General features: G+C 37.9%; 1 protein-coding gene across 6 annotated transcripts in view; it reads right to left on the bottom strand.

Annotated features, from left to right (window-relative positions):
• Nucleotides 1-13,193, bottom strand: part of elna (elastin a) — a 97,347-nt gene that overhangs the window by 32,221 nt on the left and 51,933 nt on the right. For 5 of the 6 annotated variants that reach the window (XM_077207519.1, XM_077207517.1, XM_077207516.1 and 2 more), the window contains exons 5-23: nt 12,313-12,393; nt 12,162-12,221; nt 12,034-12,060; nt 11,389-11,424; nt 11,173-11,268; nt 11,024-11,071; nt 10,316-10,378; nt 10,179-10,217; nt 9,973-10,047; nt 9,017-9,055; nt 8,835-8,918; nt 6,059-6,109; nt 5,837-5,908; nt 5,649-5,699; nt 5,443-5,514; nt 5,261-5,314; nt 4,284-4,328; nt 4,080-4,148; nt 3,939-3,980 (exon numbers count right to left, since the gene is read on the bottom strand). In XM_077207519.1, coding sequence (XP_077063634.1) covers nt 3,939-3,980; nt 4,080-4,148; nt 4,284-4,328; nt 5,261-5,314; nt 5,443-5,514; nt 5,649-5,699; nt 5,837-5,908; nt 6,059-6,109; nt 8,835-8,918; nt 9,017-9,055; nt 9,973-10,047; nt 10,179-10,217; nt 10,316-10,378; nt 11,024-11,071; nt 11,173-11,268; nt 11,389-11,424; nt 12,034-12,060; nt 12,162-12,221; nt 12,313-12,393 — 1,104 coding nt within the window. The remainder of the gene's footprint in view (nt 1-3,938; nt 3,981-4,079; nt 4,149-4,283; nt 4,329-5,260; nt 5,315-5,442; nt 5,515-5,648; nt 5,700-5,836; nt 5,909-6,058; nt 6,110-8,834; nt 8,919-9,016; nt 9,056-9,972; nt 10,048-10,178; nt 10,218-10,315; nt 10,379-11,023; nt 11,072-11,172; nt 11,269-11,388; nt 11,425-12,033; nt 12,061-12,161; nt 12,222-12,312; nt 12,394-13,193) is intronic. The other variant, XM_077207521.1, reaches the window with a different exon arrangement.

The raw sequence follows: 13,193 nt of genomic DNA, 5'->3' as shown, positions 1-13,193 counted from the left end.
ACTGGGGTCGGTGGTCGCGCTGGCCACCTGTTCATTACCTCTAATGTGAACACACCCACGCGCGCACAATGATTCACATGCAAATCGTCCACGTGAAAGAACGAGCATCTGTATGTACTCCCATTACCTCAAAACAAAGAATGAAACTTCATCATTTCTCTGCTTTCAGTGGCGGAGCCAGAGGGGGGTCCGGGGTGGCACTGGACACCCCTGACATGCGATTGGCCACCCCGGGTGCCACCCCAAAATTGTATTTGCTACTGGCAGTTGCTGATGCTGATTTTTTTTTTAAATTACGTTCGCCGGAAGCGCGGCGCGCGCAGTTTTCAAACGGACGAGCAGAGGACGAGAGATGGTTGCAAGATACCGAACTTCACCGAATAAGAAAACATCATATTTGAAGTAAGCTTTTAAGGTTTAGCATCAGGGTGGTTTGCTCCCAATAGCCTACATTAGGCCTAATACACGCATATACAGTACCTTGCCGTGTGTACGTTACAGTATACAAATGTTCTAGCTAATGTGAGGATAGGAGATCAAAACGCAGGCAAAGAAGAGCAGCAACAAGCGATATCATAATGCGATCACTATAGGACTATGAAGCTTTATGGGTGTAGGTTGTTGATGGACTCGATCTACTGTGTTTTGATCATCATTATGAATCTTATCTAGATTTAGTCTTTGATAAAAATGCGATTTTCTCAGCTTTTTGCTCATGTTGCTTTTTATGAAACTTGCCAACATTCAAGTGAAGCTAGAATAACATTATTTTTTTGTTTTTGTTTTAAAAGCACAGGGTTTGTTCTTTCTTTTGGTATGTTCAGATATTCATACAACAAAATATTCTGGGGTGCCATGAAATTTTGAAAATTACCAAAACCACTTTTTTTTTTATACTGGCGAGAAAGAGTTAAATGTTGGTAATTGGATGATTATTAGAATATGAATATGATTGGAATCATATTTTAAATTTGTCATATTTTTGAACAGGGTCAATTAAACATGAAAAGAAAGGGAGAGATATCAGAGTTATTTTAAAATAAGCACAAACATAGTCCAGTCATTTTATGAAAAAAAGGATGAACAAATTGCAACAGAAGCAAACTCAAATAATTTTGTATCCTCATTATGTCCTGAGTAAGGAAACAAAGTCCCTAAGAATCCCATTAGGGGAAAGTTTCGAAATCTGTTTCTGGGGATTCACTTTTTATTTTACTTACCTTTTGTCTTCTGCATTCTCCGTACCCGTGTCTCCTGTTCTTCCCTTAGACTCGTCCCCCAGAAACAGTCGCACAGACCCAGCCCCAAACCCCATCTCTTAATAATTAAAAAAGGCTGGTTTCTAAAGTTCTTCTTCCTGCCTCTATGTATTAATGCTCATGGGCAGCCTAAATGGGTTCCATTCAGACCTTAACATTAAGTATTTTACTGTTATGTGTCAACAAGATTCAACAAGACATTTTCACCTGGCTAGACCCAATGTTTAGATCTGTTGTGGTATTTATGCAAATTAGCACATACGTAATTAGATTATGCACCGTTTGTCCATCTTAACAAACAATTAAAAAAAAACTTGGAATACATTTTTTGTTTGTCTTGATGTAAGTAATCAACTCAGTAATTTTCATGGTGATAAGGTTAATCTTTTTACCCTATTCTCGTAACAAAAAGAATGAATAGGCGTATGAATAGGCTATATTTGTTTTTTTTTCTAAACTTTCCCTAATGGGATTCTTTGGGACTTTTTTTTTCCTTATTCAGGACATATTGAGGATACAAAATCAGTTGAGTTTGCTTGTTGCAATTTGTTCAAGGTTGACCCCGATTTTGGTTTAAAATGACTGGACTAACAGGCAGATCAGGTGCAAACAGACCCCCCCCCCCCCCCCCCCCCCCCCCAACCCTTGCATCACCATTGGCTAGTCAGAGTCAGTGTGGTCAGACTTCAGAACCAGCAACAGGTCAGAGCATCTACCAGACACAGGCAGTCAATCACATACACAATTCAGGAATTTAAGTTGAGATGATTTTGCCAGATTAAAAGGATTGTTCACCCAAAAATGAACACAAAAAAATAATTATAAATTAAATAATTAGAATTATTATAAATTATTATAAAGAAAGAATTATGTTGTATTTAATCTTCCCAGGATAAGATTTTATATTGATGGGCAATAAAATTGTTTAACTTGTTCAAGGAAATGTCTGCTTGATGCCTGCTATATCTAATAAAAGATAAAATAAAATAAAAAAATGTCAATGTGAGTTTTTTTGTAAATAAATGCAGCAGTTCATAACAGACACATGCGGTATCTTATCTACTTGGTGGTTCAGCTTTGTTTTCTGCAAATATGTTGGATGTTCAACACTTATAGACACAAACAGAGTGACCCAATTCCTTCCACAAGCTTTTCCACTGTGTGTGTGTGTGTGTGTGTGTGTACTGTGTACCCCCGAAAGTAGCAGTGGCCACCCCATGTATAAAACTCTAGTTCCGCCACTGTCTGCTTTTCATCGAGTTTGGGAGACACGCTGTGAGTTTACCTTGGATTTACCTCAGAAAAAGAAGAGCGTGATTTATAGAAAGATTTTTAAGGTAAGAAATGTATTCCCACTTATAATAGTTAGCGTGTTATTGTTGCATAAACCTCACATTGTTCTAGTTGAACTGGTGCCAGACTAAAATGTATGAAATCGACGGAAACATGTTGAAATATGAACTATAGACAGGGAAGCGACCTTTCAAAGCTAAATGTACGACACAAGGATGTTTTTATGTTCAATGATATAAAACACAGCATTATATAAAAGTAGGTCTAAAAATCTAATAATATTTAGACCAGTGTTTACTGTTAAATACTGTGTTGGTGGATATCTGCTCAAACGGGTTTATAATGTGGTAACAATAATGTTTCATATGAGGAGCGGCTCGATCGCTTCAGTAAATGTTCTCTGCAAGCGCTTTGAGTTTGAGTCACTCGCGCTGTGCATTTGAAAAGCAAAATGTGCTAAACATTAGGCTACGTTTTTACTCCAATCTCATTTCATAACGTCGTAACAAATGAAACATTTGAAGTAACATATGATAATCCATATATGTTTCTCTAGTGTAGTGTACTTAAGTGTTCCTTTTTTATGATGTATCGTTATAGGCCGCCTGCATTTCTGTAAAGTAAAATTATTATTGTTGTTATTACTTTATGCAGCCCTACAAGTATATGCCTACAAGGCACAACAAACCTGCTGTTCATTAGATTTTATTAATTTTATTTGTTGTGAATTTTAAATCACAGTTTTAACCAGATTTTTTTTTTCTGGGGATTCCCGGGCATCCCCCAAAATCATACAGCCCTTCTCCTGTTATTAGCATGTTCACAGTTGTTTTGTTGTTGTTTTAACAGGGACCAGATGCCAGTGGTGAGTCCTGCTGACTTCAACATTCACACGGGTCTCTGTACACGAACTTGGTCAAATGAAAATGCAAACATCTTGGAAATGGCAGGAATGTTGAACAGGAACTGTTTCAGAAATGGCACAAGGGTGTGTGACTGTTCTCTCTGTTTAGATCAGTGTGCTCAATAATGTGCCTTTTTGTCCCTCTTGTATCTTTGGATTATGTTGAGTTTTATGTTATGTTGAGTAACATAATTGAGATTATGTTATGTTGAGTAAATAAATCCAAACAATCAAAAAGCCATTGTGTTAAACTCTCCACATTATTTGTTCAAGTTCCCTCACAGTCCCACCTGTAGGGCCATTAAGGGAGGGAATTTGTCTTCCCAGGAGTGAAACACCCTCCTCACATACAGCTTTCTTACACAAAACATGTCTTACAAATTTTAAACCAATATATATTTTTATGTGAATGAATGGGCAGGATAATTTTCACATCATTTTGAAGAAAAAAATTGGAAGCTTAAATATGGATACATGCTTACCATATTTAGCAGCTTTAGCCTGAGCAGGGGAGAGTCCAGTACCTTGACACATGGGAAAACAAACAAAGAAAGTTTATCAATATTGTATCCTTCTACTAAACCGTCTGTCATTTAAGGCTAATGCACACATCTGTATCTCACCTCCTACCCCAGGAAACAGTCTGCCTGTGCCTGTTACACCACCAATACCAGTAACACCAGGACTAACACCTAGTCAAACCGCAAAAACACATTTTCAAGCCAACCATGCTATTGGTTTATCAGTTGATAATGAGGTAGGGAAACTTGCCAAATAACCACTTATGGGCCTCATAATATAGCAGGATAATTATTCAGTGCACTCACCATATTTAGCAGCTTTAGCTTGAGCTGGTGTAAGAACACCTGTGCCTGCTCAGAGGGAACAGTTTATTTGGTAACACTTCATTTTGATGGTCCACTTTAGACATTCTATTAACTATAAGTAACTTTTGTAACTACATGTCAACTAGCAGTCATTAGAGTAGATTGTCTACTTAATATCTGCCAACACTATATTTCGATACTCCCACAACAGACTAATCTACTGACTATAAGTTATTTTTACAGCTACATGTCAGCTTACTAACCTGAACCCCAACAGCTAACACCTAACCTAACAGTCTACTACAGTCTACTAATAATCTATTACATGTAGTTGCAAAGTTACTTATAGTTAGTCGTGTCTAAAGTGGAGCATCAGAATAGAGCAACTGTTTATTCTGATATAAGTGCCCAGTCTGCACAAATACATACATGCAAACATGTTAAAGTGGGATTTATAATTTGAAACTACACTGTAAAAAGTGAACATGTGCAGTTACAGTAGGTAGAACAAGTAGGTATTTCTACCTGATTCTGCCAACAATTTCTAATTTTGTTTTTGTAACCTACTTCAATCAGTTTGATGTAACATAAAACAAGTTATATTATATTAGTATAATATATATATAATTATATTGACACAACATACAACTTCCATTAAAGCTCAGGATGGACACCTCAATTATGCTTAAACGAGAAATTGTGATTTGGTGTTTTTAAAATGATTGCATCAAAGTGAAAATCACAATTGACAGCACTCTTCACCACAATGGTAACCTCAAAATTCAATAACAGAAACTCCTTTAAATGTCCAGCTAAACGCAGCTGATTGTACATTCTATTCTGGGGCTTCTTTTTTCTGTTCCACAACTTTACTCACGAGTGAGTAAATGATTTCCATTTTGGGGTGTTCTATTTCTTTACAGTGACAATGGCTGATTGCAGCTCTTAAATCATTTTTTAGCTTAATGATTTCTCACCTCCTGCCCCCGGGGAAAGTCCACCAGCACCACCTGGCAGACCTCCAACTCCACCTGAGGAAATATGTAAACACTGAAGTAGCTGCTTGAGTAAATGACTTCCATTTCTGAATGGACTATTCCTTTAATATGAAAATGTTGATTGCTGTTTTGGGGGTTTACAAAAGAAAAGGTATCTTCACCTCCTGCCCCTGGGTAAAGTCCACCTGCACCACCAGGAAAAGCTCCAGCCCCACCTAAACCAGCTCCGGCACCTTAAGAAATTTGCAGAGTGAAATTTTCATACTACATTCATATTACACAAATATGCACAACATCTTAATATCTTTGTTCTGTGCATAGAGCTTAGGCCATGTGACTAATAAAATAATTTAATAATGATTATTACCATATTTAGCAGCTTTGGCCTGTGCAGCAGAGACCCCTAAAGATCCCACACCTGCATGCAGACACAGCAGATCAGCCACTGATCATGCATTTGACATGCCTTGACTTCCATTTCTGAATGGACTATTCCTTTAATATGAAAGTGTTGATTGCAGTTTTGTGGGATTACAAAAGAAAATGCATCTTCACCTCCTGCCCCTGGGTAAAGTCCACCTGCACCACCAGGAAAAGCTCCAGCCCCACCTAAACCAGCTCCGGCACCTTAAGAAATTTGCAAAGAGTGAACGTTTAATATTACATTCATGTTACACAAATATGCAAAAACAATCTGAAGCAATTCTTAATATCTTTGTTCTGTGGATAGACCTTAGGCCATGTGGCATTTAAAATAATTTAATAAATGATTATTACCATATTTAGCAGCTTTGGCTTGTGCAGCAGAGACCCCTAAAGATCCCACACCTGCATACAGACACAGCAGATCAGCCACTGATCATGCATTTGTGTGTGTATGTGTGTGTATGTGTGCGCGCATGCTTTGTTTGGAGCCATGTAAAGTAAAATAGTGATTTCAGTATCTTTGCAACACTTCTAGGGAGAATATCATGAAGTCAATAGCATGTGTGTGTGTTATATTTCACACACAATTTGAATAAGAAATTATTTTTTATATTAAAAGAAAGGTAGACAATATTTTTTTATATACATTTTTGTTATAGTGTTTGAAACTCTCTTTACATCCTGATAGCAATCAATAACAGAAGTAGTCTAAATATTAAAACATGTACATATAGCTTCTGTGGAAGTCTAAGGACTAAAAAAATATTCAGCCAATCATTGCGTTCGGTCCGAATACGACGTCATACACAGCAAAATCCCCAGTGTTAAATTAACACTGCTCATTGTTTATATGAGTCCAAACTCTCAGAGTGTTATAGTAACACTGAACCAGTGTTGAAGTTAATGAGATAATTAAGTGCTTAATTGAGTGATGATTGAGCATTATTGAAGACACTTGATGTTTACTAGTAGAGTCACTGAAGGAAAAAAATGGTAATTGGTATGTTACCAATATGGTGATCAGTGTTTGCTTTAGTTGGGCTCTTGACCCTTAAGTCATTAAGTTTAGATTTTGTTTGACTGCTGTACCTGAGTTATAACAGTCAGATAGAGAAAAGGTGATGTGACGGTGTTTTAACATAATCATTTGACCTGAATCACTGAACTCATATAAAGCCCAATTTCTGAGTAAGATTTACTTTATTAATTGTATCAGCCCTGTCTCTGTACAGCATAATATTTTTAACTTTTATAACACAATCCGAAGAATTTATTCATGTTGTTCACATATACATTTTTTTTTGACACAGACATCAAGAATCAGCCTGTGAATCTCAACAATGGTGGCAATTATAAAGCATGTTGCAGTGCCTTCTGGGTGCCACCAATCAAAACTCATTTATGGCTCCCATCATGCATTGCTGCATGAATAAATAATGAGCTTATGTTCAGAGGTAATATCTGTTTGTCACCATTGCTGAGATTCATACGCTAATTATTCATGTTTGTGTGTGCCTACCTGAAATACTTCTTAAGAAGTTTTTTTTTTTTTTTTTTGTAATTGATTTGATCCTTTGGATGTCATTGAAAAAGCTATAAATGGTTCGCTCAACAACGACAATGCTGCTATAATCCATAAGGTAAACTTAACTCAGAAATTATGCTCTCAATGAGTTCAGTGATTCAGGTCAAATAATGATTATGATAAAACACAACCAACACCATCAGAACACCTTTTTTTTGTTCATCTGGCTGTTATATAATTACAGCAGCCAAACAAAATCTAAAGTTAATAATGTAAGGGTCAAGAGGCCAACTAAACTAAACACCAATCACCATAATCGTGACCATTTCACATTTATTTTCTCCTTCAGTGATTCTGCTTGTTAACATCAAGTGTCTTCAATAATACTCAACCATCAGTCAATTAAGCACTTAATTATCTCATTCACTTCAACACTGGTTCAGTGTTACTATAACACTCTGAGAGTGTGGACTCATATAAACACTGAGCAGTGTTAATTTAACACTGGGGATTTTGCTGTGTACCTGCCTGTCAGCATATGTATTTCCATACCTCTGCGCACCTGCTTGCACTGACATCCAGGGCTTGACATTGACTTTTTTGCCCAGCAGCCGCTATGGCTAGTGCTTGTCTAAAGTTACTAGCCACTATTTTTTCACTGGCCACAATTTTGACATCGATACCTTAGGGAAAAACTGCCATATAGATTTTTTTTTTATATTATCTCACAATTTGGCAGCCATTATATTAGATTGCTGTCACTTTAGGAACTGATTCACGGACCCATTATACCGTTTTATATAGCCAATATACGTGCCTTTATGCCCTTTGGGTGCGAGCACAAAATCTACGGGAACGAATACAATTACGCGCAATAAGCACAGTCCCTCGCTGAAATTCAAGCCCTGTAAAACCAACAATATTCATCCAGAGCAAATTAAACGAGTGAGGGAGGGAAGGCGGGTTTTTGTGTCACTCGCTGTCGAAAAGAAATGAGAGAGAGAGAACGCGCAGCTGGTATTGTTAATCTATTCTGCGGAAGAGTTTCAGATATTTCAGTATTGATATGTATCGAAAAAGCATTAGTATAAGAGAACACTAGATTGCACTTAGTTTATTATTTCTGATGCCTTTTTAAAAGACTACAATTGAAAAATATATAGTATATAAAATTCAACCCGCCAAAGTGGCTAGTAGGAGTGGCTGTTCCTGTGACCCGTGACGTTCTACCTGGAGCTGTTCATGTCTTCAGACTCGGATATATGTGTTTCTCTGGCAAAACTTTCAATGATGAAATTAATCTGCAGCAGTCAAGAGGCACAAGTAGAGCTCTGTAAGTTGTTTATATTTATTATTAATGTAATGTTATGTGCCTTGAGACATGGTAATTTAACGCCATCTCTCGAGAATCTGCTCTGGATGTGTGCGTTCATGTCTTTGGAGACGCTCTGAAGGGAGGGTGGGATCTAATGCTTTCAAAGCTAGCTTGCTACTACTAGCCACTCTGAAATTGCCTACCCTACCTTTAAGATAATTATAAGTTAGATTCACCAAAGTACTGTAAAACAGTGATTCAAATATGATAGCTCTGACATAACACACCAGTCCCTGTTGGATAACCCGGCCTGGAGCCAGCTCCTGCTTTCCCACCGGGGAGTCCAGCACCTCCACCAAAGCCACCATAACCTTTGGTATACCAGGTGAGAATCAGCACACAAGCTAATACACATCATACACCAGGTATTTTGCACATGCATGTTCTCAAGGTTGCTACTGTGTCCTACCGTATGGAAGTTTACCACCAGTGTAGGGCAAACCAGCACCTGTTGAGACAGGCAATGTACTTTCATATTTATCAAAATATACTAGAGATATACCAAAAATGATTTGTGTTATCAAATATGTTGTATATGTATAAAGCTTGCTGTGAAATAACACATGGCCAGTGTTTGAACAAAAAGTGCATTTAGATTAAATAATACATATAAAACTGCAACAAGGAAGATGATTAAAAAAGCATCCAAATAATTTCTGTTGATGTATGAGCTCACTTTTATACAACATATGAAGCGTTTAACCGTTCAAGTTGACCATACATTTTTATCAACACTGTATCCTGTTTTAATCAGAACAAATATGCAAGTTTGGAAAAAGCTATGTTCCACTAGAGGCTCACATATTAATACCGCAATCAATTTCTCCTAATTTTACTGGATGTATTCCTAATCCTTGATTAAGGCTGATAGCTCACTGATAAGAGAGACGTGAAAATATGTATTTCATTTCAAGACTTAAACGGAAACATTTACGAAAATATATTTTAGATATGACTATGAAAACTATGCCTATGAACTTTGTCAAGGCATTTTCCCAAGTGAGGAGTCACTTCCCAGAGAGCGCATCGTCAATCTTAGGTTAGTGCTCGAAACAAATTAATTGAGCTCTTCAACTGTTGAACCTCCATGTAGGAGAAATCACGCAACGTTTCTGTGCACCGGAGAGCAATCTACTACATAAATGGATGACTAGCAATGCAAGTCTAAGCAGTGGTCCAAAGCTGGGTTTCATCTAGAGCGTTTGATGAAAGACCTGCTTGCTTATTTCTAGCAACCTCATATTGCATTGCTTAATAGCTGTTAAACCACAAATGCAATCAGTCAGCAAAAGCTTCTTTCCGGGGGGTGGTAAAGCTGGGCTGAGCTGACTAGTGCAGTCTGATTAAAAGATTCAGAAATTTCACCTGGGGATTTGGGAGATTTCAGAGGGTATCCGTGAAAAACTCCTTGTTGCAGTGGTCCACCATATCCACGCCCACCTATGACAGACAAAATAAACTTCTAGTGTAGATCCTGTCAGATTTGCAAACACTTTTTTTACAAAGTACTTCCACACTTTCCAGATATCATTATTCTAATTATAGTGATTGCTGTATGCTCATGTACTAACCAGCACCTGGTACCAGACCCTGCCCAGCACCACCAGCAGCTATGGGAAAGATTTAGGCAGTCATATAGATATCATATAGTTTATTTTTTAGAAGTATCACACTGCAATGACAGATGTCATTTTCATTTAGACTTTACCTGATTTAGGCTTGAGTCCATTTCCTGTAGCTACACCAGGAAGAACACCCCGTCCATTAAAGCCTGTAGTCATGTAAATCCAAGTGATCAAGAACAAACTAAGGCCATGTGTGCAATATTAATTTGGTGTTTTTTCCACAGAAAGCTCCACAGATATTTGCAGAAATTGTTCAAGTTCGACACGCTTGATTTGTTTATGAGATGTCTTGCTAATTTGATAATTGACCAAATTTCCTCAATGCAAGTATGTGAATGTAATGCTTCTTACCGCACAATATGCATTTCATGCACCATTCTATGTGGGCATTAGAATTAACTGTCTTCTGTGGTCTGTTTTCTCCGTTAGGTCAACTGCTGTCATGGAGGATCAACTGAGGTCTGAGGTCAATCTTTCTGAGCAAGTCAAGTTAAATCGAACTGTATTTAGCTAGCAACCTGAAAAATCCATTACACACTTTAAATGTAACTATATCACCCTCTTAAGTGAGCCAAGAATTTCCAGGTTCGTATACTTGCATATAATATGTTTCTGGCCTAGAAGTGTAGTTTCTGCAGCTCTGTTGAACATATTTTGCCATGTGTAGATCCATTTCACAGAATTCAGTATATGTTCCCCACAATCAGCACAGAAAATGTGAAAAACGTTTGCAGATTCCTTGTGGGCCTGGTGGTAAAATTACAGTACATAAGCAGAGGAAAAGAACAAACCTTGTCCAGGAACAAGTCCTCCTTGATATGGACCAGGCACTCCCACTCCTGCAAAAAAATAAGAATAAAAAAAATATCAAGATTGAAAAGCTGATCTATAATTGTGCATATTTACATTTATATATGCAACTTCACACTCCCACGCTTACCTGGCACAGGAGCTTTTCCAGGTTTTGCTGCTTTCCCTCCAGGTCCAACCCCACCAGGGCCCAGTCCTTGTACACCAGTCTGAGGAATGCCAAGGCCTAACAATCAATACAAAGACAAGACCATCATAGACTGAAATATCACTGCTAGCTATAATCATTCAAATGTATTCATACAAAGGAGGATGCCAGTAATAGCTAAATATACATTCACTGCACCTGGGAGACCAGTACCAGTTCCTCCTACACCTGGCCCTGAACAAACATAAACACACACATTTAGTCACATCATTATACACATTGAGTGCAAAGCTAGACTGCAGATATTCCATGTGATTCCTCAGTGATTTAATTTGCCTCACTTGCTACGTCCCTCTGACATGAAACAAGTAATCTTATCTGATTTCTGTGCCTGGAAGCTGATGTTTCAGGCTGTTAATTTATTTGTTTAACCCTTTTCCAACCTATATCAAACATAGAGGAACAGACATTGCATGCTGCTTTTAGATTGTGCCAAGGACAAGCTGAAGTAATGTGCTGGCCTTCGCTACACGAACAACACCAGAGGGGTCCCAGAGGGGACACGTTTGTTGATTTGGCTCATGATCTAAGGCTCCTTCATTCAAGTTTGAGCCAACTGGAGTATCATGAAAAGAGTCTTAGCCGTGTTATATGTAGTTATATGTAAGATGTGTTAAAAAGGGACCTGTACTGTACTGTATGAATGGTTCTTCTGAGAATGAGGTCAGTTCTCCACCTACTTTTTCCATTTTAGTTCTTCTCTAAAGATACTTGCCTGAAAGAAGTTTAATTTACAATGTGTTTGTACAACGAAAACGATGGAAGCTCAAAGACATATATTACCGCCTTTAGGGGGCTTTACACCAGCACCTGAAACAAGAAAATCAGACTTAGAAGAGAGTTGTGAAGTTTGTGTTACTCAGCCACTCAGAAAATCAAATCAATCAATAGACTTGTTGAACGAATAGCACCTCCAGGTAGACCTCCTCCAGGTAGACCTCCTCCTGGTAGACCTCCTCCTGGAAGACCACCTGGTAGCCCAGTGCCCAAAGAGAAAGCCTAATGGTTATATGTAATTACTTGACTACACATGTGATGACTGACTATTCACTGGAAGAGCACCTGATTTAGCCGGTTTCAGACCTCCAGCCATTGGGTAGAATCTTCCAGCACCACCATATGCGCCATAAGCCCCATAACCACCTACAGGAGGAAGGACATATAGCAACAAAATTAGAAAACTCATTTGCAAGTCATGGCCATTTATAGTCAATTAGTTTGTAGTGTGAGTAATAATAAATAATAAATAAATAAATCAGTTCTGGCAGGCCATTTCAGTCAAGTTTGCATCAGCTGACTGTCAGCTGATCCATATCTGCCTATAGGAATACAACGCCTACCATAGCATCCCAATTTAAGGTCCATTCAGAATAATAAGCAAATTACTCTCCTCCAACTTTAATACGTCAACTAACCCTTATTATTTTTCAACTACATATCAACTAACTCTATAGACTGTTAGGTTTGGGTTAGTAGAATAAGTTGACATGTATTTGCAAAGTTACTTATAGTGAGTAGAATGTCTGTTTGGGAGCATCACAATAAAGTGTTGGCAGATATCAAGACAGTCTACTAATACTCCAATGACTGCTAGTTGACATGTAGTTAATGTCGACTACATGAAGCTTCTTGTAGATAGTACAATGTCTAAAGTGGACAATCAAAATAAAGTGTAACTGAAGTAATATCTAATAGGAAGAATATGACATATGAATGATTATGAATTATGATGAACTGCTCCAAACCCCAAATAGCCTGGGCTATTGGGTGATTTGGTAACTGGGAGGGGCTGGATGGGAAAGAATGAAGAGAGAGAGAGAGAGAGAGAGAGAGAGAGAGAGAGAGAGAGAGAGAGAGAGAGAGAGAGAGAGAGAGAGAGAGAGAGAGAGAGAGAGAGAATAAATTAAAAGAAAGTTGAGATGTAAAGTGAGGTCTCAGAGGCT

The sequence above is a fragment of the Siphateles boraxobius genome, unplaced genomic scaffold, assembly GCF_051911475.1.
Source record: "Siphateles boraxobius isolate OS27281-9 unplaced genomic scaffold, OSU_SipBor_1 6, whole genome shotgun sequence".
NCBI lineage: Eukaryota > Metazoa > Chordata > Actinopteri > Cypriniformes > Leuciscidae > Siphateles > Siphateles boraxobius.
The sequence above is the reverse complement of the archived record's forward strand: the minus strand, read 5'-3'. Positions and strand labels throughout refer to the sequence as shown.